At 52.4% G+C, this 24,431-nt stretch overlaps 4 protein-coding genes across 4 annotated transcripts; 3 read left to right on the plus strand and 1 right to left on the minus strand.

Annotated features, from left to right (window-relative positions):
- Window positions 1-737: 737 nt before the first annotated feature.
- ATEG_09016 (regulator of G-protein signaling domain-containing protein) lies at window positions 738-1,599 on the plus strand (the record flags this gene model as incomplete). Its single annotated transcript, XM_001217637.1, has 2 exons — window positions 738-1,420; window positions 1,533-1,599. 2 exons carry the CDS (start codon window positions 738-740, stop codon window positions 1,597-1,599), a joined length of 750 nt encoding a protein of 249 aa, XP_001217638.1.
- A 634-nt stretch (window positions 1,600-2,233) lies between these two features.
- Window positions 2,234-2,614, plus strand: ATEG_09017 (uncharacterized protein; the record flags this gene model as incomplete). Its single annotated transcript, XM_001217638.1, has 1 exon — window positions 2,234-2,614. The coding sequence occupies one exon, from the start codon at window positions 2,234-2,236 to the stop codon at window positions 2,612-2,614; it is 381 nt and encodes a 126-aa protein (XP_001217639.1).
- Window positions 2,615-3,140: 526 nt separating this feature from the next.
- On the minus strand, window positions 3,141-7,408 carry ATEG_09018 (ABC transporter ATP-binding protein; the record flags this gene model as incomplete). Its single annotated transcript, XM_001217639.1, has 10 exons — window positions 3,141-3,176; window positions 3,236-4,208; window positions 4,258-4,736; window positions 4,847-5,019; window positions 5,071-5,668; window positions 5,735-6,344; window positions 6,418-7,019; window positions 7,073-7,096; window positions 7,171-7,305; window positions 7,370-7,408. The coding sequence occupies 10 exons, from the start codon at window positions 7,406-7,408 to the stop codon at window positions 3,141-3,143; spliced, it is 3,669 nt and encodes a 1,222-aa protein (XP_001217640.1).
- Window positions 7,409-8,241: 833 nt separating this feature from the next.
- Window positions 8,242-24,403, plus strand: ATEG_09019 (uncharacterized protein; the record flags this gene model as incomplete). Its single annotated transcript, XM_001217640.1, has 3 exons — window positions 8,242-14,163; window positions 14,225-20,704; window positions 20,915-24,403. The coding sequence occupies 3 exons, from the start codon at window positions 8,242-8,244 to the stop codon at window positions 24,401-24,403; spliced, it is 15,891 nt and encodes a 5,296-aa protein (XP_001217641.1).
- Between the last annotated feature and the right edge of the window lie 28 nt (window positions 24,404-24,431).

The raw sequence follows: 24,431 nt of genomic DNA on the forward strand, positions 1-24,431 counted from the left end.
TGGTACCCTTTTCATACTGCAGTAGCGATTGGTGCTTCAATTATATCATTGGATGATCTCTGGCGCCGCGTGCACCGAAGCGCCCGTAGCCGTGGGCATTGACACACGTGATGCCGAAGTAAGAGGGACTCCTGCTATACAATTTAGTAGTAGTCTGCAGGCCACCTTTCTTCGACCGGACCAGGATTTCATAACGTACCAGCTCCGAGGGGAAAAAAAAAAAAAAAAAACCAAACCCGCAAAGCGTCCGCTAACGAAACATGTACGTCACTCGTCTCCCAGAGACGGATTCCACGCGTACATTTGCGTAGAATAATGTGAGAAAATTTCGAGATAATCCATGACATCATAATTCGTAAATCAATAACTTTTTTGCCGGCTGTCTTGTAGATCAGTATATGTATACTTGGGTTCTGGCTCTGCGGAAGTTAGCGGTTGCAGTATCTCTAAACAGTCGAGACCGGTCGGATGATTTGATCCATGTGATTCGGACGGAGCTCACGTCTGCCCGGCAAAATGAGCCGGCCTCTGAACATTGGTCTATGGTATACCTGTTCGCAAGATGAACTAGTATCGCCTCACTCATCGAATCGCTAGACGGCCCCAGATGACCATTGTGAACCCTTCATTTTAAACCTCCTCCTACTCCGCGGCTAGTCATTAATAGACCCGCGACATCCTAATATCCCCATCTAGGCCCCGAGTGTATTTTTTATCAGCGAAAAGCACACTAGGCCATGCAAGCAATCAATGTGAGCGGAGGTGGAGAACCTTCTATGGGCCGGACACCTCCCCTCCGATATCCTAACACCGATCGTATCCTATCCGGTGACGCAGGGGAACCATATACCCTTGAGACTTTCGTCGACTATTTGTCTGAGAACCACTGTATTGAGTTACTGGACTTTCTTTCGGAGACAAAGACCTACATTGATGCTTATCGTGCTTCGGCCCCCGACATTTGCGCCACGAAAATGACATCAGATTCGCGGCGGCTAGGGAAGCAATGGAAGAGTTTGATGAGCACCTATATTACACCAGGAGCTCCCGACGAGCTCAATTTCCCCCAATATATTCGAGCGACACTACTTGATCGCACCAACGTAATGATATTGCCGCCTAGCCCTGCCGTGTTAGAACCTGCTATGCGTTATGCTCATGAGATGTTAACCGAGAGTGCGCTGATGCCGTTTATTCAGAGCATACGCTTGTCTGGCAATCATATCAATCGAAACAATGTGAACGGTCGAAACAACATGAACGGTCGAAACAACATGAACGGTCGAAACAACATGAACGGTCGAAACAACATGAACGGTCAAAACAACGTGAACGGTCGAAAAAACCTGTCTCCATCGTCAGAGCCACATGGTAGTGGCCAAATAAACCTGCGTGCCATTTCTGGACCTTCGTCAAATACGTACGTAATATCAGTCCACAACAAATCTCGGCAGGGCGCATAACTTTTTTATAGAGAGCGAGATCATTCCAACCAGGTCTCAGGGCCTATTGCTGATGATCCGAGCGTTCAGGATGTACACTTTGCGGAGGGTGAGAGGGGCTCTCGAAAATGGTGGCGGATACCTTCTTTCCGACTAAAAATAAGGTTCCTGAACCGACTAGGGTCTCGGCTTCGTCCGAAACCCTCAGGAGCTTAATAAAATTACTTTCAGAAAATTTGACTATTTATGAGTCGTCTCCTTTACCGGCATGCGGAGTGTGATTTGTTTGGATTAACTAAATAACTCGTATAGAATTATGCCAAAGCCTGAGGACAACTTTAGATTTTAAAAAGACCAAGAATGAGATACAGAGCCGTACGCCATTCTCATACCGTGGAGGGTCCACTTATGCCCTCAAGTCAACATTCCTACCTACCAGTGCGATTTCCCCACTCCCTTTTTCACGTTCAAGTGCTCAATATTCGTTCTTCCCGGTTTTAGTCGGGCCCGAAGTCCGGCCATGCTATTCTGGTAATAATTAAGAGCCAGAAATCCAGCTGACTGAGTAACTCATGAGCCTCGTATAACTATCACGCCTGTATAACTATCATCCCTAGACTCTCATCATACCTCACCCCTCCGGCCTGCCCTATAAGAAAGCTGTACTTAAATCACCGACCATACTCTTTATCAACCTAATCGATCCATTCAATATGTCGAGCATCACTTCTTCTTGTCTCCTAGGCTCCGTCGCCGCTCTCAATAGTTGGACCTTGGTCATGGAGATTTAGATGTATGCGACGTGTATCCCACTGTACAACCGGATCAAACCCACGAGTCAGCCCACCAAGAGCCAGATAGATGCGCTGATACCTGTGTCCGCACGCTGGAAAAGAGATAACTACAACCACCTCTTCGAGCAGCCAACCCAATTCTACACGGTTGCGTTGGCGCTAGCAATTACCTGCGGTGGCAAGATTGATCAACTTAACTCGATTCTGGCCTGGATCTGCGTTGGCACACGCGTTGTGCACAGCTTGGTCCACCACCACAAATCATATAATGACGCGATTTGGCGTGTTTGTTCTGTCGTCAAGCATTTTGGCGGTTATGACTGGAAGACTGGCCATGCTTATTACGAACCCTCCAACCGCCAACTGAGAGTCAGCTAGTATTAGGTTGGTAACCAAGTCTAATCAGGTAAGTATAGAGGCCAAATTATAACCTCTATATCTATTTCATCGAGCAGGCATCTGGTAATACGCACAGTACACACAGAAGGGCCGTTATACATAAAAATATCGCCTAAACCCACTAGTTCTAGAAGCCATGCCTCATACACATAAGGTATAAGTTCTAACCTGCCTACTAACCTGCCTACTGACCTGCCTGCAAGTCTGCCTGCAAGACTACCTGTAAAACTGCCTATTTAACTATTTATTCAATAGATAGTTTAGTAGGTGATTCAGTAGGTGTTATAGCAGGTAGTATGCCTATAGAGCCACCCCTAAGCCCCTGTTGCATGACTAATCGGCCCGCAAACACAAGCTGCCGAGCAAAGCGAGGGAATACGGCTCGTCCTTAATCTCCAAATAAATATTGACAGACAACGCACCTCATGGCTAAAGTGAAGGGAATTCTTTACATCTTGACATGGTCTGATGCTTCCTTATTTCTGTGCCGTTGCCGTCTGTCATATCATTCGATAGCTTCGTCAAGAGTTTGCGCTCGGCACTAAGGCGTGCAAGTTAGTTCTCATATCATACACCTTCCGCGACCAGTAAGGGGCTTACCATTTCCCAATATACTCCTTGCTTCAGTATCAGCTCTTCGTGCGTCCCACTCTCCAGAAGCCTGGTACACTTATCCTGCGGTTCGCGTCCCAGAACAAAAATCCGATTGGCCTTTTGAATGGTTGCCACCCGATGTGCCACGGCGATGATAGTCATGTCCTGTTTCTTCGCTAGCCTCTCCAATGCCGCCTGCACCAGTCTTTCGGACTGGGAGTCCAAGCTTGAAGTAGCCTCATCTAGGAGGAGGAGACGCGGTTTTCGAATTAGAGCGCGTGCTATGCAGATCCGTTGTTTCTGACCGCCACTGAGGGCAGCTTGCGCGTTAACTCCAAGAGCCGTGTTATAGCCCTCGGGAAGAGAAAGAATGAAATCGTGAATTTCGGCGTCTTGGCAGGCCTGGATCATCTGTGACTCGGTGACAGCAGGTGACCCGGCTTGACCAAGTAGGAGGTTGTCGCGGATAGTACCGTCAAATAGTTGCGGTTCTTGGGAGACAAGGGCAAGTGAGGATCGATACGAAGACAGCTCGATTGAGTCAATGTTTTTGTTCCCAAAGAGGATTTCGCCGCTCGAGACCTGGTAGAAACGCTCCAGTAGGGAGATAATGGTAGATTTGCCGCAGCCGGACGGCCCGACGATTGCAGCAAATTGCCCACTCCCAATTTTAAGGCTCAGACCGTCGTATATAGGGGCATCCCGCGAGGAGTAGTTGAAGGATACTCGTCGTAACTGAACGCTTGTGTCGGTGTCCGCGTCATCTGAGGGCATAAGCTCTGTGGAGAGCGGATTTGCCACTAATCCAGGTGCATGGCGAAGGCCAAGGATGCGCTGTCCTGAGGCAGAAGCTTGCGCGATGTTCGGACCGAAACTGAGGAATTGGCCGGCTGACTGGCCCCCCTGGATAATGGCGACATAGACGACAAGGAATGACACAACGTCATACTCATGAGAAGCTAAGAGACGGCCACCATACCTGGGACTCCATAAGCGTAGCCTAGTAAAAAAGGGGATAAGGGTCATACCAGAAAGTAAGAGCTATCGAACAGAGCTCGAAGCTATCGGCAAAGGCAAAGATTAGCGTGGCGTACCATGCCTTCCGCATTGCACGGCGTCTCTGTTGAGTTACTAGGGTCGAATAGCGTCTCAGAATCGCTTTCTCCATGTTCAAAGACGTTATTGTCCGGAAGGCTCGGATAGCCTCGCTTGCGAACTGGGAACTTTCTGCATAGACCTCTGTATTGATTGCCTCGAATTTCATCTCATACCGGATGCGTGCAAATGCGCCCAGAAACAAGAATGGAGTACCAGCACAGAAAGCTACAGCCGCGAGCTTTGGCCCAAATGAGAACGAAATGGCGATACATCCAATCACACTGAGAATGGATATCAGAGGGAATGTTCCACTCACTCCAAAGAGCGACTGGAGCTGCTGGGGGTCCGTGGAAAGGCGAGATGTTAAAGTGCCGCTGCTGTTTTCCTCGCGATCAAACCAAGATATGGACTGGCCTAACATGTTGTTGAAATACTCCTGGCGATATGTGGCCGCAACATTCTTATTGTGTTAGGACGCTCTTTGCTTCTATTCCCAGGATCATCAGGGCTTTAACCTACCAGCGAAATTCGATTCGAGCAATATCCAACAAGAAGGTAGAATCCCGCCATGGCCAGCGCCATCACAAAGAACATTAAGGCCCAAAAGTTGGCAGCGCTAACCAGTCTGTCACCAGTATATTGGAAAACCTGTACAAGCTGCGCAAAGAGCCAGCTCTGCAGTGCGAACGCAGCTTTCCTTGGAGTGAGCCAAGATCCCAGAGAGATTCACAGGGGATACTTACACGATGCGCCGAGCGCGCCGCAGAGAACTAATATATAGAGCACCCAATTCTGCTGCTGCTCTTTCAATATTCGTAATAGAACATTATTCGGTGGTTTGTGTTTGCTCCCAGGCTTGCCCCGATCGTCGAAAGGGGCTTGGTGGTCGTTCTTCGCAGAGTCGGTGGGGGTAGTGGTGACGCTCTCTTCCTTCTCAGCTAGCAGATGGCACGACGATTCCTGGTCCTTCAGTATATCGGATCCAGAGTTGGGTATATCTCGCAATTCCTGAGCATGGACCAAGCTGGAGTACACGCCACCGGCCGCCATCAGTTCGTTATGGGATCCTTCTTCGAGGTTAATGCCGTCCTTGATGACAATGATGTGGTCCGCTTTGCGGACAGTTGACAGTCGGTGAGCAATGAGGATCGTAGTGCGGTTCTTCAAGACACGTTCAAGTGCTTTTTGGACAATGCGCTCGCTATGGACATCTATCGAACTGGTTGCTTCGTCAAGAATTAGGATCGATGGTTGTCGGACGATACAACGCGCAATTGCTATACGCTGTCGTTGACCCCCACTAAGGCTTATTCCGCCTTCTCCTACCAACGTAGAATAACCCTGTTGGAATTGATTAGCGCCCGGGACCTCATTGCGTTCAATTCGAACTTTGGTCTTGCCACGTACCTGAGGTAGCCTTTGGATGAAATCGTCCGCAAACGCTTCCTTACTGGCTGTAAGCACCATTTCCTGTTTGACAGATTCGGCTGAACCCTCCCACTGGGTTCCTGCAAGCCCCATACTGATATTCTCCATGATCGTGGTATTGAAGAGAACAGGCTCCTGTTGCACCAGGCCGATTTGGGATCTCCACCATTGGAGGTCGAGCCGGTCAATACTCACTCCACCTACTTGGATTTCGCCTTCAATCATCTCCATGGTCTTGCCATCAGTCGAGGCCTTGAGGTCGTACCACCTTTCAAGGAGTGCAACGACTGTGCTTTTGCCGGAACCCGAGGGTCCCACGAGGGCTGTTGTCTTCCCTTGCTCAAACCGCGCATGGAATTTGCGGAGAACCTGTGATTTCGGGCGGGTTGGATAGACAAAGCTCACGCCATTGAATGTGATGTCCCCTGGATTGTATGGGTCGAACCCTATTGCTCCTGTCGCCGGGGATACCCTTGAATCGATGACGTCGAAGAATGAACGAGAAGCACCGATCGCCTGGCTTATAATCATGAGTGGGGACGCAATGTTGCCAAGGACTGTGACCACCAAAAGAACGGAGAAGAAAACCCTGGCGCGCAAAATTAACGTTCGTCCACTTGGTATGTAATCGTAGGGGGGCGTGATGTGGAAGCTGAACTCACGTTATGACGGTATTGACATTGTCGATATTGCCGTCACGAAACAGCTTCAAACCGAACCAGAAGGCCAGGCCGAAGCTCGCATACATAGCGAAAAACAGAAGCCCCAGGTGTATCCCGCTGACAATCGACACTTTGGCTCCCCGTTGCTTTGCTTCCATGATCCACGCAGAGTACTTGCGAGCTAAGGATGCCTCTGCCCCGAGTGAGAAGACGGTGCGAACTGAGGCAAGTACATCTGCTGCAACAGATGCATGCTTTTGATCTGCCTCTTCTACGCGGTGCTGAGCCTTGATGAAGAAGGGAACGGTGACGCTGAACCCTAAAAGAACGAAAAGGATCGCTGAGCTCACTACTAATGTCAGCGCCCAGGAGTATCGAAAGGCAATGGCGTATGCTGCCACCAGGAGCGCAAAAGACTGGAAGAGCATAGCCAGCTTATCAGAGACACTCTGCTGAATTTGGTTTGACAGCGAAGTTATAGCGTGAGTCACAGTGCCACTTGAAATCTCATCTAGTCTGCTGATGGGGAGTGAGAACAGCGACTCGAGGTACTCTATCCGCAGGGTAGCAGATGCTTTGAGGCTGATAAGCCTGAAGGTGACCTGCCAGGTTATTAGTTACTAGGACCAGGCGGTGCATGCATATCTTCACATACCATAGAAAAATATGTCAAGACGAACTTGCCAATGAAGAGGTAAAGAATATACAGACTACCGACCGGAGGACGGAGTGTCAGTCATAGGCTCAACTTACACCTGGGACAGTTTTATACCTGTTGCGATTTATCGTCTGCCTGAAGTGCTGTTCCTGAAGAGTCGACCTTGGCGTAGAATACTGGTTCAAGGTCCCGACCTGGTTGCCAAAAACGATATTCATGAGCGGAAGTGCCTAAGAAAAAGAGTAGACTCAGCCTTCGTTCCTATCGCAAGTGCAAGTCTGCAACTATACTCACGACTCCGGATCCCATTGCGCAACAAAGACCGAGGATCATCGCTGCAATTCCTCCCTGCCCTGCACCGTACGAGAGAATCCTCTGATTTCTAGTTAGCCAGGGTAACTGTGAAGGACATAATGGAGAACCGCACGATATAGTTTTGAAAGGAGGGCCTTCTTGCTTCCTCCTTCGCTTGTGGAGTCTCCGTGCGCGATGACTGTGCATCTGTGTCTGGACTGGGGCGGGCCACCGCAATCTTCTCCTGGTCCTCTCTTGAAGGCAATGAAGCGGAGTCCATGTTTATGTGTCAAGGCTGGCCGATGGTATCTAACACAGAACTACACTAGATACAGGACTTATCACAGGGATGAAGTGCGCAGGGTTTCGACAATAAAAACCCACGTCACAGAGTACATGTTCAGCATTACACTTATTTCCTGTGCTCCCGATGATATGACCACTACAAATCATAGCATGTGAAGTGATTACTGCTCGCGGCAAGAGGCCTTGGTGTTGTACGTCAGGGATGGTCTGAACCGCAGCGACGGATGTAACATAACACCCAGCCGAACTGTAAGGTTAAGCATCTTTCATCATTCCAAGTAGAGATTGCCCACTGATTGTATGGCTAGAATCCAAATGGACCTTCGGTCTGCCGGTTCTTGCATAAATTATGCTTTCTGGATCGGTGGATAATATTTCCAGCCAATCTCCGTCTACCCGCACCCGATGCTACGGATAAGGTAAAACGTGCGGAAGCAGGTCCGGATATATAGTATAGAATATGGTCGTATCTATCTCATTGAATAGTGCTGTCTCTTTGCTCCATTTGAGAACGCGTTACGGAATCTTCCAGGTCAATAATATCGCCCGCAGCCTTACCTGCCAGGATGGAGCTTGAAACTGCAATTGCCCAAAATGACTCCCTATATGCTCCTCAAAGTGACAAGATTGGCGTCACCACAGAGGAGACCGTGGATGAACCCTCTACAGGAGCCTCATCCGCGTCAGATGGGGAAACATTAGCCCAAATTGAAGAAGAGCTGCCATCGAGTTGTGAGAGCGCGGAGACATGGTTGCTCGAGGAGGTAGCAACACTATGCCACTGCTTGCCGGATGATCTCGAGGATATATATGCATGTACCCCTCTTCAAGAGGGGATGATGGCCCTTACCTTGCAAGATTCGGCAGCTTACACGGTGGACTACGAGTACCAGCTCCCGCGGGATGTGGATTTGAAGCGCCTCCGCACTGCCTGGGAGCAGACTGCTGAAGCAAACCCCATCTTACGAACACGCATTGTGTCAACAGCCAGTCATGGGTGCATGCAGGCCATAATACGAGGCACTCCACCATGGACCGAATACTCAACTGAGGATGAGAATGATGCACTTGGTCTCGTGGATAGTCATCTGTCCTGGAAAGCAGGACTCCCCTTGGCGTACTTCAGCCTGTTCCACGCACGCCGTGTTCTCAAGATAGTCATCCACCATTCGATCTGCGATGACTGGTCGATGGCTCTGCTGTTGCGCGAGGCCGAGAAGGCCTACTGCGGGCAAACCCTCGCCAAGCGTCTATTTAGACCCCTAGTCGACTACGTGCAAGAGACTCGACGCCAGGCGGAGGAGTTTTGGAGAGAGAAGTTTCGGGATGCTGAAAAGACCCCTATGAGCCCGTACCCACCGTTGCCGACGGTGGGATATAGACCATATCCGGGCTGTTGTCGTGAGCAGTCCTGGGATATCAACCCCCAGTTGACCAATGCATTTACGGTGAACACCAAGATGCGTCTCGCATGGGCCATTCTACAATCTTATTACGTTGGCTCCACAAACGTTTTATTCGGCGCTATCAATGTCGGTCGTGGTGTTCCAGTCAAGGGAGTAGAGGAGATCAGCGGGCCGGCATTAGCCAGTGTTCCCGTCCTTACTCAACTGCGTATGCAAGACACCGTAACTGAGGCGCTCGCAGAAATGCAGCGGGACTGGGCTTCGGGAATGCACTTTGAGCATGTCGGTCTCCAGAACTTGCTCCATCTTGGCTCGGGGCCCAAGGCAGCCTGTGGATTTCAAACGTTGTTGGCCGTGGAACCCCGGAGTGACCATCAGGTCCCACGGCTGTTTGCGCAGCATCGCGCTGTACAGCGAAACTACGATCTTTATGGCCTGATTCTACGATGCCGGCCGTCGATTGCACATTTGCAGGTCCAGGCCTGGTTTGACCCAGCGGTCGTGGAGCCCCGGCAGATCGAACGACTCCTAGGGCAAGTTGCATGCATTTACGACCAGATCGAACGCCTACCTGGGATACCCCTGGCCGACATTTCTCCCATAAGCCCGGAGGATAATGAAGAATTGGGCCGCCTGAACAGTCCGGCTGCCCCTACTGAGACGTCCTTTTCCTGCCTGCATACTCTGATAGAGGAAAGAGCACGGTCGCAGGGCGACGCCCTGGCAGTTCACAGCTGGGACGGGGACCTGTCATATCGGCGTCTCGACAATATGGCATCATCACTGGCCACACACCTGTCCATGAGCTTGGTGCGACCGGGATCATTCGTGCCTGTGTTCCTCCAGAAGTGCAAATGGACCCCCATCGCGATGCTAGCAGTCATGAAGGCAGGAGGCGCATTCGTGCTGCTTGACCCCTCCTATCCAGGGCCCCGACTGCAAAAAATGTGTGAGGCTGTAGAGGCACCAGTACTCTTAACGTGCAAGGAACTACTAGCAAAGACCCCTGCCCTCGGTGTCGCCGCCGTCTTGTTGATGGACGATTTCGACTACGAGACCACATGGTCTCCAGGCCAGAGCAGCACGACGTTGCCGGAAGTAAACCCTCTCACCCCTCTCTATGCGACGTTTACCTCCGGGTCTACTGGAACTCCTAAGGGGGTCGTGGTTCGACACGAAGGTTATGTTGCAAGCGCACTGTCGCATGGCCCGCGATATAACTTCCAGCCAACTGCTCGTGTTCTGCAGTTTGCATCACCCGCCTTTGATTCCTGTATTATTGAACACCTGACCCCATTAATCATGGGGGGCTGCGTGTGTATCCCGACACAGGCCGAGTGCCATAGTCGCCTGGCCCAAGCTGTGTCGCAATACGGCGTAAACGTCGCTTGCTTGACCCCGAGTGTCGCGAGAATCCTATCCCCTGAGTCCGTTCCCACGCTTCATACTCTGGCATTCGTGGGTGAGCGCGTCAAAGGTAGCGATATTGCTTGGTGGGCACCGCATCTCCAAGTCCGGAATGCCTATGGGCCAGCTGAATGTTCGGCCGTGTTCAGTGTGCAGTCACGCCTGCTCCAGGAAGACCCAGCCAACATCGGGTTCCCCACAGGCGGCGTTGGCTGGGTGGTGGATCCCAGCAACCACGAGACGTTGATGCCCCTTGGCTGTACCGGAGAGCTACTCATTGAGGGCCCGATTGTGGGTGCAGGCTACATCCGAAACCCGACGCAAACAGCACGAGCATTTGTAGACATCCCTCGTTGGAGAAAGAGATTCGGACGGGTCCAGTATGCTCCTCTCTATAAGACTGGAGACCTAGTTCAGTGTGTCGGCGATGGTAGTTTCCGATACATTGGTCGGAAAGATACCCAGGTCAAATTGCATGGGCAACGATTGGAACTTGGGGACATCGAACATCACCTCCATCAATGTTTCCCTGAAGCAAAACAGGTCGTAGTGGATATGCTGCGCTCAAGCTCGGGCTCACCTGGCGAAGGAAATCGCCCAGATGCTGTGCTTGTCGGATTCGTAGCCGGCGAGTCAGACACAGAGCACGGCTTGATGTTCTCAGCCCCAAGCGACGAGTTTCGTGCCGCGTGCGCTAGAGCAGAGAGTCAATTGTCTGACATCTTGCCGGCATTCATGGTTCCAGCTGTTGTCTTACCAGTTTCGAAGTTACCCTTAACCTCGTCCGGCAAACTTGATCGCCGGAGTCTCTGCGACGCGGCCTCCGCTTTATCGTGGGAAGAAATGCAGGCATACCGCACAGAGTCCACCGCCACGCATGCACAGCAACCCACGACTTCGAGGGAGCACAGGATAAGGGAAATCTGGGCACAAGTGCTGAATCGATCGTCTCATGACATAGGCATTACAGATAGCTTTTTCCGTCTTGGGGGCGACTCGATCAGTGCGATGCAGGCAGCCGCGGGGTGCCAGGCTGCGGGCTGGGCCATCACAGTGGCAGATATCTTTCGCTACCCTTCCATTCAAAAGATCTCCCAGAAAGTCCAGGAGTTAGCAGGGCGGTCCTCATTTGCAAGCGATGTCCAGGAGGACCCGACAGACACCCCCTTTGAGCTCTCGCCTGTTCAGCTCCTATTCTTCGAACACGTCCCCAAGGGCCATCACCAATTTACGCAACAATTCCTGCTCCGGCTCACGAGGTCTATCTCGGCAGGCAAGGTCCGCAAGGCGACCGAAACTGTTGTTGGGCGGCACTCGATGCTCAGAGCGCGCTTCCGCCGCCAGGACGATTGCCAGTGGGAGCAATTTATCACTCCCGATGCCCGGCAAAGCATCGTATTCCGGGAACATTGGGTGCCATCGGGTGCCGCTTATCAACCTGCGGTCAAACAGATAATGTGCGAAAGCCAAGGGGCTCTCAACATTGAGCAGGGGCCCCTGCTGGCTGTCGACTTGATTCACGAGGAAACCGGGCGGGATTTGCTCGGGTTCATTGCCCACCATCTAGTCATTGATTTGGTCTCGTGGCGGATACTATTGCAGGATCTGGAGGAGATTCTCACCTCCGGCCGTACAGCGCAAGCACCATCGCTTTCGTTCCAGCAGTGGTGTCGCATGCAGCGAGAGTATGCCCTGAAGCGCATAGATCTCCAGGTAGCCCTACCCGGGACCATTCCCCCTCCTCATCTCCATTACTGGGGTCACGCAGTCGAGCAGAATACTTGGGGCCAGGCTACCCAGGAGACGATTTCCCTGTCCCAAGAAACGACGCAGGCCCTTCTTGGCCCAGTGAATGATGCCTTCAACACCGACATCGTCGACATACTCCAGGCTGCACTGCTGCACTCCTTCACCAATACATTTTCCGATCGTCCGTGCCCAACAGTGTTTAGCGAAGCACATGGACGAGAGCCATGGGATCCACATATCAATATATCCAGAACCGTGGGATGGTTTACCACGATAGCGCCCTTGTTCATTGACACCTGCGCAGGGCAGGATATAACCGATGTCGTGCGACGGACTAAGGATGGGCGTAGGGCAATACCAGGCAATGGATGGCCATACTTTGTAACGCGTTATTGCCATCCCGATGGGAAGAAGCGATGTCCGGGCCATGTCCCAATGGAAATCCTGTTCAACTATACCGGCCTGTTCCAACAGCTGGAACGGTCCGCCGCGCTTCTCGAGCTTGCCAGTGCCCCAGATCACGACTTAGTTCCGATTCCTCCTGACCTGCCTCGGTTCGCTCTGATTGATGTGTCGGCGACTGTGTTTGGCGGTTCGCTCAACGTCACCTTCTTCTACAACAGCAGGATGAGACATCAAGTCCAGCTGCGGGAATGGCCGCGGCGCTTCCAACGGACCTTGGAAATGATTCCAGACGCGCTGAGCCAGCAACAGCGATTGACAGTCTCTGATTTCCCTCTGTTGTCGCTAGACACCGACCAGCAGCTCCAAGAGCTTCTCCAGGCCGCATCCCAGAAGTGTTGTATCGAACAGTCGGACATCGAGAGCATATACCCTTGTGCACCTATCCAACTTGGGATGTGGCTGAGCCAGCTGAAGGTCGCTGATATGTACTGGTCACAAATACGATGGACAGTCTTCCCGTTGGGGGACGCCTCGCCCCCTGTGGGTGTGGAGCAAGTCCATAACGCGTGGCAAAGAGTCGTCGACCGCCATCCAATCCTGCGAACATTTTTGCTTAACGACATAGGTAGCTATGGCTATCCGGTGCAGCTGGTGGTGAAAAGTGTTGCAGCAGATGTACAGATACTGCCTCAGAATGCAACCTGCACTGATCTGCTCGATGAGGGCGCCAAGAAGTATCCGCAACAGCCAACGAAACCGGCACATCAGTTGCTGCTCCAGGCTCAGGATGACGGAAGAGTATCGTGTCTGCTTACTATCCATCATACATTGATGGATGGAGTAACAGGTCAAATTATGCTCTCCGACTTCCGTGACGCCTATAATGGCGTCCTCGACGAGACACCAGGCACACCGTACAGTTTGTATGTGGAGTACCTCTTGAATGACAGGCAGTCACCGTCTGTGGGTTACTGGACGGAGTATCTGGACGGCATACTCCCCTGTATCTTCCCATCGTTGGTGAACCCGGACCACGCCCACCAACCGCAGGCCCTAAGTTCAGCAGATCTCAACTTTGGTTCTACCAGCAGGCTGCGGCAGTTCTGTTGCAAGTCGGGTATCACAATCTCCAGTGTGTTGCGGGTTGCCTGGGGTCTCGTTTTACGCGCGTACACAGGGTCAGATGCTGTGTGTTTCGGCTACCTGACATCGGGGCGCGATATTCCCCTTCACGGAGCCTCCACAATTGCTGGACCACTTATTAACTTACTGGTTTGCCGAATCTCTTTTGCATGCGATACTTCGATCATGTCTCTGCTGCAAGATGATCAAACCAGTCACGGGCGCAGTATTGAGAACCAGAACTGGTCCATGGCCGAGGTCCTCCGTTCGCTAGGGCTTTCTGGCCAACCGCTCTTCAACACGGCTATGTCGTTGCAGAATCAGCATTCGGTAGAAGATTCAGAACGTGGCTCTCGAGCTGCTAACTTGATGCCAGAAGGTGGGCATGATTCAACCGAAGTATGCGCTCCATCGAACATTATATAAACCGAACCAAGCTAACCGCCACCCTCACACGCAGTACGACATTACCGTCAATATTACCATTGGGGAGGAAACCATCCATGGAAACCTCACATACTGGACGCAGTTGCTGGGAGATGAACCGGGAGAATTGATCGCAGACACATTCCAGCAGGCTGTCCTACAACTCGTGAATGACGAGCATAAATATCTGGATGACTTCGACATTCTCGGCCTGAGGAGTAAATATAAGCTTCTGGAATGGAACCGCAATGTCCCGGACCCATCAAGCACCTGCATACATTCGATCGTATCGGAGCAAAGCGTTGTGCGGCCCGAAGCTATGGCCATATCTGCTTGGGATGGCCAGCTTGCGTACGGGGAATTGGTCCGGATCGCATCATCCTTGGCCAATAAACTGCTTACTGGACACGGTGCACATCCGGGGGCGTTCATCCCTATTTGTGGCAGTAAATCTAGATGGACTGTAATCGCAGTTCTCGCCGTCCTGAAGGCTGGTGGTGCTTTCATCCTTTTGGACACATCCCATCCTGCGGAGCGATTGAGGGACATGATTCAACAAAACTTCGAATGTCCATTCATTCTCACGACGGCCGAGTTCGAATCCCTAGCTCAGGCTATCTGCCCCAAAGCCATTTTGATGGAAGATCTCGACCAAACATTAAACCAAGATACGATCACAAACACAGTCCATGCACCGGTCAGCCCACGCTCAGCTGCATACGTAGTTTTCACATCTGGGACAACAGGAAAGCCCAAAGCGAGCGTTATCGAACACGAGTCGTTCTGCTCATCAGCTGTTGCACACAGTCGAACCCTCCACATCAATGAACGCTCCCGTGTCCTCCAATTCGCTTCCTTTGCGTTTGACGCAAGTATAGTGGAGATTTTGACTACATTGTTGGCCGGTGGTTGCGTGTGTGTGCCATCCCAGGACGATAAGGAGAGGCGACTGACGGAGGCAATGCAACAATATCAAGTCAACTGGGCTCTCCTGACTCCTTCGGTTGCACGTACTCTCACACCGAAGAAACTCCCTACACTGAAGACCCTGGTTCTGGGGGGAGAGGCAATGACGGATTCTGACGTGCGGCGATGGCAACCCCATGTGGAGCTCATGAATGCGTACGGACCGTCCGAGTGCTCTGTGATTGCAACAACGCAACCAAGCGCGGATGAGCTCTTCTCTCAAGCGGCAAACATCGGAAAGGGCACAGGGTGTGTTACGTGGGTCGTAGATCCCTGTAATCCGAATTTACCAGTCCCCATTGGTGCGCCAGGGGAATTGCTCCTCCAGGGTCCGATAGTTGGACGGGGATACGTAAATCGTCCAGAGCAGCAGATGGCCACGTTCTTATCGTGCCCGTCCTGGATCGGCCATATGGTACGGGATCTGGGAACCAAGAAACTGTACAAGACGGGTGATCTGGTGCGGTACCTCCCCAATGGGTCTCTGCAATATCTCGGACGCAAAGATCGACAGGTCAAGCTACACGGACAGCGGATCGAGCTGTCAGAGGTTGAACAACATGTCTTGAGATGCTTCCCTGGAGGCTGCCACGAAGTATTTGCCGCACTGCTAACCGTCGAACGGACTGGCTCGGACTATCTGGTGGCCTCAGTGGTGCAAGAAAGTCCCGACGACGCGGAGTCCAACGGCAGCTTCCAAACTGCAGTGGAAGAGACCAAGCGCCGGTTGAAGGCAGAAATCCCAGCAATGCTGGTGCCCGCCGCTATTCTACCACTGCGCGAAGTGCCACGTCTGGTGAATGGCAAGGTTAATAGAGACCTCATTGGCCAGCAGGCAGCGCAGGCGCTCGAAGTCCATCTGGCGAGAGCTCAAGAAGCCCGGAAGACATGGCGGCCAGAAGACCTGCCAGCGAGCGAGCGCTCGCTCCAAGCACTGTGGGCGGAGGTTCTGAACAGTCCTGTGGACAAGGTGGGCCCTTGTGACAACTTCTTCCAGCTGGGAGGGGATTCCATTGCCGCCATGAAGCTGGCGTCTACGGCCTGCAATGCTGGCTTTGACATAACCGTCCCGGATATCTTCATGAGTCCGCAGCTCTGTGATTTAGCTCAGATCATTTCTACACGCTCCAGCACCACCAAGACGAAGTCTGCCCCGAGCGACATTACACCGCTCTCACTCATCCCGCGTGAGCACAACTCAGAAGCCTTCGAGCAAGCAGCTTTGCAATGTGGTATAACTGAGGATGACATTGAAGATATTATGCCGTGTACCGCGCTGCAGGCCGGATTTGCTGTCTTGACCGCTGAGAGACCTGCGGCATATGTAGCCCACCACCGGCTGCGATTACCCAAGCAGGTTGACTTGGATAGGCTGAAGTCCGCATGGGAGAATACTGCCATTGATAACCCCATCTTACGTACTAGAATCATTGAAACCCCGGGACTTGGATGCCTTCAGGTTGTGGTACGAAATCAGGCGTTGAGTTGGGCGGCTCCAGACCAGGAGGAAGAACAAATCAGTCAGGGACTTCCCTTCGGAAAGTCACTTGTACACTTCAAAGTCCTCCGTACTTCCACCCAGACGCCCCAGCGGGTAGACCTCATGCTCTCCATGCATCACGCTCTCTATGATGCATGGTCGTTGCCGCTCCTGCTTCTACGAGCACAGTCAGCGTATCACGATGATTCCTCTAGAAAACGGGCGGCTCCCTATCAACATTTCCTGCATTTCGCCCTATCGCAGAAAGATGCCGCGCTCGAGTACTGGCAGGGGCAATTCACTGACCTAGATACAGAGCCATTCCCTACGTTGCCGTTCGCTTCGTTCCGACCTCGAGCAATACAAGTAAAGCGACGATCACTGCAAATGGATGCATTTCAGTATTCTGTTACCCAAAGCACCGCCATTCGCCTAGCGTGGGCGCTTGTACAAGCACAGTATCAGGGAAAGCAAGATATAGTGTTTGGCACTGTATCGACCGGGAGGACCGCACCCGTCAAGAGCATTGAAGCCATGAGTGGGCCCACAATAGCCACGGTCCCATTGCGAGTAAAGATCGATCCTAAGATTAGTGTGTTAAATGCCCTCGAGAATCTACAGCAACAGACCACACAAATGGTCCCTTTTGAACAAGTTGGACTGCAGACGATTGCGGCGCTCGGAACCAATGCTTCCCGTGCATGCTCTTTCCAAACCCTCCTCAACATTGAAGGGCGAGGGGAAGTCGAGAGGATGGTCGCAGAGCTCGACATCATGGAGCCCATAAATACCACATTCGAGGATGGGGCATTTAATACATACGCCCTGCATCTGACTGCCTCGCTCCAGCCGGGATCGGTGTCCATCGAGGCTTCTTTTGATAATGCTGTTGTTCCAGATTGGCAGATAGAGCGTGTGTTGGACCAGTTTGCTTTCCTGCTGGAGCAGATTTCCACTCGACCGCACGCGTCTCTACGAGATATCATGGGAGTCAACTTGGGCGATACACAGCAGCTGGAAGCCTGGAATGCGCATGTTCCACCCTTGACTCCTGCAACGGTTATTGACGTAGTCGACCAGCACTGTACAACGCAGCCTTTTGCCCCCGCCGTATGTGCTTGGGATGGCAATCTCAATTACCAGGAGCTGGACTATTGGTCAAGTGCTATGGCAGATGCTCTTGAAAATCAAGGAGTTGGTCAAGAGATGTTCGTTCCCATCTATCTAGATCGATCTCGATGGATTGCCGTGGCCGCTCTGGCGGTCCTCAAAGTTGGTGCGGCATTTGTGCTACTGGATACTTCCTATCCGTTAGGCCGGCTCCGTGCTATCTGCGATGAGATCCAAGCTCCTGTTATGATTACTTCAGAGTCCCGCCAGCAGGTTGCAAGAACGTTGAATGACCGGGTAGTGCTTGTTGGCCACAAATCCGCTTCTCAACCTGCAAATCCAGCTTACCGGAGGCACTCTCTCAGCAGCGATCCTCACCGAGCATTATATGCAGTGTTCACGTCTGGATCCACAGGGAAGCCCAAGGGCGCAATTGTTGAAAATGGAGCGTTTGTGACCATGGCAGTGCCATATGCACACACAATGGAGATTGATACCCATGCCCGGGTACTTCATTTTGCCTCATATGCGTTCGATGTCAGCATTCTAGAGATATTGGGCACCCTGTTTGCTGGAGCCTGTGTGTGTATCCTCTCCGAATCGGACCGTGGGGAGGGACTTGTCAATGCCGTCAAAAACCTCCAGCCGTCCCATACTATATTGACTCCTTCCCTCTTGCGTGCCATAACGCCGGGCGACTTGGCTCCAATCCGGACAATTATGCTGATCGGTGAGCCTGTCCGTGAAAGCGACGTTGCCCACTGGGCAGACCATGTGCGCCTGCTGAACACATATGGGCCGGCCGAATGCACTGTTGTGTACACAATGCAACCTTCAGTTCGTGTTCCGTCTCGGGCTGCAAATATTGGACATCCCATAGCTGGTGCTGCCTGGGTGTCGGACCCTGAAGACCCCAATCGACTGGTTCCTATCGGTGCAGTGGGTGAACTCCTGTTACAGGGGCCACTGGTTGGCCGGGGCTATCTGAATAATCCAGAGCAGACAGCGGCAGCGTTTATCTCTTGCCCGCAGTGGTTAGCACCTTTAGCTTACAACCCTCTGGGTGAGTCCAAGGTCTACCGCACTGGGGATCTGGTCAAGTATGACAGAGATGGATCGCTTGTCTTTGTTGGACGCAGGGACTACCAGGTCAAGCTCCGAGGGCAGCGCTTTGAACTTGGGGAAGTCGAAGATCACGTACAGAGAGCTTTCGAAGACAGTTTGAAAGACGTGGTTGCTTTGATTGTTAAACCAACTACAGTCAAACAAGCACCATATCTGGTCGTCTTCGTTGTCCCTCAGGACGCCGAAAGTGCTCGCCAGTCCTCCCCTTCACCCATCCAACCGCTACCAGTCATCGAACCCCCTGGCTTCACCAGTAAATTGAATAAGGTATACCGGTACCTGGAGGATTCGCTACCGAGTTACATGCTTCCAAGGGTGGTCATTCCTCTTCTACAGATGCCGCGGACGGTCGGTGGCAAATTGGACCGACGACAGCTTCAGGAGGCTGTCGGCAGCGCCTCCAGACAACGTGTGGAATCATTCACTCTAAAGAGTGCGAACAAGCGGGCTCCATCGACGGAAGCAGAGCGGACGTTGCAGCGTATCTGGGCCCGCGCTCTTGCTCTTCCGCTTAGCGAGGTCGGTGTAGATGACAGCTTTTTCCGGCTTGGAGGAGATTCAATCTCTGCTTTACAGGCGACAACACAGGCCCGATCGGTGGGGATGGGGCATTCGGTTGAGGATCTTTTCCACTGGCGCACAATTGCACAGGTTGCGCAGCGATCTTCCCCGTCCGCTCAGCAAGGCATACGCCGCTCGGACGTCGAGAAGGTCCTGCCCTGTACTCCGGCACAAAGAGGGATTCTGCTTAGCCAGATGAGGGACCATACCAGCTATGCGCCGCACTTTATATGGAGGGTAGAACAAGATGACACTAGAAGTACGACTGTTGATCTGGATCGGTTGGTTACAGCCTGGCATCAGGTTGTAGCTCGTCACCCAGCACTCCGGACTGCTTTCCAGTACGACTTATCAAATGACGGCCAATTTGAGCAGTTCATTTTGCGCTATATCCGACCTCGCGTCAATTTAATCAAGAATGTCCCCGCAACGGATCCCGAAGACGGCGCCATACCCACATTGCTCACAAGGCTGTCTGCGACAGTGAGCCAGCTGGACGGGGAAACAAGCCCGCATCAGCTCACCATCTGCAGCGCTGATACTGGGGACGTTTACATTCGGTTGGATATTAGCCATGTGATCATCGACGCTATGTCCATGGCAATTCTGGAGAGCGACTTTTGCCAGGCTTACGATTCTTCGTTACCAACAGTCCCACAAAGCCAGGCCTATGAGGACTATGTCGAATTTTCTCAGAAGCAATCTTCGGGTCCGGCATACAGCTACTGGCAGAACTACTTAGCAGGTGTTGAACCATGCCAGTTGCCACTCGAGGCGCGCCAACTGGATGACCAAGCGACGGATGCCTTAAGCCAACTGGATGTTTTCTTGGTGAATTCTGGTTCCGAGATTGACTCTTTCTGTCATGGAACAGATTGGACAGCATCTAGCCTTCTGTACTTTGCCTGGGCTCTTACTCTGTCTGCCTTCACCAGGTCCGATGATGTATGCTTTGGGACCCTTACTTCGGGCCGACTGGTTCCTGTCGATTGCATAGACGGGGCCATCGGACAGTTTTCGAACATGTCCGTTTGCCGAGTCCGTACAGCACGAGATTTAGCACTGGATGACGCAGCTTTGTGCCTACAGGAAGGCTTCTCCAACGTGCTCTCGTACCAAGCATTCCCGCTCATAGAGATTGCCAGAGCGGCTGGAGTTCCCATGGAAGAGCTTACATCAACTGCGATCAACGTCCAGTACGAACCTGCACCGACCCATGAAGCAAAGCAGTCTCTCTCCTTAACCCCAGTCAGTGGAAAAGACCCAATATCGGTAAGCTGCCTGTCCTACCTTCCCCCGGGTTCCGTAGCATTTTGGCGACTAATGACTGTTCTGTAAATAGCAAGATATCACAGTCTACGTTCTCTGCAACGAAATGGCAGTATCCGCGTCACTATGAGCTACCATTCGTCCCGAGTCCCAACTGCAGTTGCTACGCAGTTTTCCGAGTACTTCAACCTCGCCGTCTCATCCTTGCTCCAGGGACCCGGAAAGTATGTTCGGGATCTCGGACTACTGACCCCTCACGACCAAGACCGTTTGCTTTACTGGAATGCTCCGCTGCCCTCCCCTGCGGAGACCACGGTGCATGATCTCGTCGAAGCCAAAGCCCAGGAACTTCCAGACCATGACGCAGTCGTCGGTTCTGACGGTAATTTCACCTACAAAGAAATTAGCCAGCTGGGAACTCGGATTGCAGCCTCACTAGGAAAACGTGGGCTGCAGAGAGGGCAATTCGTTCCACTCTGCTTCGAAAAGTCCCGCTGGGTCCCTGTCGCCATCTTGTCCATTCTCAAGGCAGGAGGAACTGTTGTGCCGCTCGATCCTACCCAACCGCTTACCAGGCTAAGGGCTATCTGCGACCGGGTCAAGGCTACTCTGATCCTGTCTTCCCCGGCTCAGGCGTCCATCAGTAGGAGATTAGTGAACGATGTCCTGGAAATTGGAAATGTCGCATTTCTTCACAACAGAGCTGATATTGAGTCGGAGGCAACACCACTCCGAGTGGTGCCCAGTCCATCACAGCCAGTCTATGTTCTCTTCACATCAGGAAGCACCGGTGCACCGAAGGGCGTCATGGTTTCCCACTCGTCGTATTGTTACGCAGCAGGCAACCACATTCAGGCGTTCGGCCTGGACTGCACCTGTCGGGTCTTGCAGATTTCGTCGTACACATTCGACGTCTCCATGATGGAAATTCTCACCACATTAGTAGCTGGGGCTACAATTTGTACCCTTACGGAAGACGAGAGGAGTCATATGCTGGTGACTGGGGCCTGCCCCTTTCCAGTCTCCCATGCGTATCTGACTCCATCCCTAGCCAGTGCACTGGATTCAAATAAGGCTCAGTCCTGGGTACAAACCCTTGTTCTCCAAGGAGAACCAATGTTGACAGCGCACATTGCAGCGTGGAGCGACAAGTGCCGGCTGATCAATGCGTACGGCCCTACAGAGTGCGCAGTGATCAATACAGCGACGTCAGCCTTGAATGCCGGAGATGACGCGCGTTGTATAGGCCATGGTATTGGAACTTACTGCTGGGTGGTCGATCCAAATGACGAAAATATACTTGTCCCAATAGGGGCCATTGGAGAGCTTCTTTTGGGTGGTCCACCCGTTGGACAAGGGTATCTAAGCGAGCCCGAGAAAACCCATGAAGCGTTCATCAAGCCACCTAGCTGGCTGCGGGCTCTCTATAGAGGTGGGGAATGCAGTGACAGACTCTACAAGACGGCAGATCTGGTGCGATATGATATACAGACAGGCAATCTCCTCTTCGAGGGCCGCAAGGACCACCAGGTGAAAGTCCATGGACAACGCGTTGAGCTTGCTGAGGTGGAACACCATACACAGCGATGCTTCGAGGGGGCAAAGGAGGTTGTCGTGCAGCAGGCCCTACTTCCAAGATCGGCGCATTCAACTGCAGACTCATCCTGCTCACCATCTTCGATGGTACCTCGCCTAGTAGCTTGTGTGGCGGGTGAGGTACAAGGGAGCGACGGTCCTTTGAGTGCTACCGTCGACAGCCCCAGCAACTCGTCGACCAGCGTGCTCCTAGCCCCATCTGCCGTATTCCATTCCAGGGCAGCTGCCGCTTTGAAAGACCTGCGTGGGTTGCTCCCTGGGTACATGATTCCCGATATAATCGTCCCAATCTCGCGGGTTCCGCTCTCCAGCTCTGGGAAGACAGACCGGCCTCGACTACGCCAGGACCTTCGTGCCGTTTCACCTATGGACTGGTCCGCGTATTTCAGCAGTCAAAAGACTAAACGTTCGGTGGAAGGTGAGGCAGAAAAGTCATTCCACGAGATACTCTCTGCAGTCTTGGACATACCAGCAGACACCGTGTGTGTAGATGACAGCTTTTACCACCTTGGAGGAGACTCCATCGATGCCGTGAAGATCGCGGCAAAGGCCCGAGCAGCAGGGTTTGCCATTACTTCGCACGATATCCTCCGTCATCCAACGATCAGAGAATGGGCTGGCATTGCCAGTGCCGCTGGGCAGAGGCAGACCGCAGTTGCCCCCAGGCTCTACGAGCCCTTCACCCTTGTCACAGACAGGGAACGGCAGCTCGTTCTGACGTCGTACTTCCATGGCCGCGACCACCCTTACACCGTCAATAATGTCGCGGATATAATCCCAACCGTGGATTTCCAATCTTTCTATATAGATAATTCCTCGTTGGTTTCCATGGCAGAGGTGTTCCCGGCTCCCATGGACATGGACCGACTATATCAAGCCTGTTCGAAGGTCATACTGCACTACAGTATTTTGCGCACTATTTTCGTCGGAACAGACAAGCGAATGCTCCAGGTGATCTTACATCGTGCGGACCCTGTGTTCTATTACGTCGAGTGTGACGATCCACGAACCTACGTCTCAGAGAGATCGCAGGAGAGAATCGAGCCAACCACAAACCATGGACAGATGTTGGTCAGTTTCACTGTTGTCACCAGCAAAACACACCCAGAGTGGGCTTTTGTCATTCGCCTGTCCCATGCGCAGTACGATGGATCCTCCCTCCCGTTCCTGTGGCAGGCTATTGCCGCAGCCTACGAGGACAGGGACCTCCAGCCGACGACCCAGTTTCGGGAGGTGGTTTACAATCGCCTAGGCGATGACCATTCAAAGCCACTTTCCTTCTGGCAGGCTTATCTGCAAAATGCTTCGAAGGAAAGTACAGATCCGTTGGGTGTGACCAGTATCGCTCGGAATCCTCGCAGTGATGACACCTTTACGCCCCTGACTGTCCGCCGAGAAGTGGATCATCATCATCCTCGCCTTCCAGATATCACTCTAGCCACGCTAGTGAAGGCGTCAATCGCGTGGGTCCTCTCCAAACATGCTAGTTTCCTGCCGGAGATTGTCCTGGGTCAGGTAGTTCATGGGCGCGGGTCCCCCTTACCGGGTATGGAGACAGTCTTTGGACCATGCATTAATTTCCTACCCATTCGCATCTCCATTGATCAGAACCACACTGTTGCCGACCTCCTGCGCCACGTTCAAGCCCAGCAGCTAGCAACAGTTCCTCATGACTATGTATCTCTGAAGCACATCTTCAGAAAATGCACAAGTTGGCAAGGCGATGCCAGACTGGGTTGTATCGTTCACCACCAAGCCGCCCAAGCAAGCAGTGCTGGCCGTAGTGGCAGTGTGACAATAGGCGGGGTCCGATCTACGTCCAGTACCAGCTGGGCTAACTCTACCCCGATGCCAGGCCAAGTTGGCATCATTTCAATCGAGCGCGTCAACACCGTTGACCTATATATGACTTTCCCCACGGAGAAGTTTGCGGAACATGTAGCGGAGGAGCTGGCAGATGGCATCGCGCATACTATCCAACTTTTCTCGAAGTTCGCGGATTATCCTCTTGGGGTTCTTGGTAAGGGAGGTGTTGTTTTCTGCCAGGCGATGGACAGAACCGTTTGCTCTACGGCCTGCGACCGGGACACTTCGGAACTAAACTAGCAAAGCTCTACTTATTTCTATAAATTTT

This window comes from Aspergillus terreus, genomic scaffold, assembly GCF_000149615.1.
Source record: "Aspergillus terreus NIH2624 scaffold_14 genomic scaffold, whole genome shotgun sequence".
NCBI classification, from domain to species: domain Eukaryota; kingdom Fungi; phylum Ascomycota; class Eurotiomycetes; order Eurotiales; family Aspergillaceae; genus Aspergillus; species Aspergillus terreus.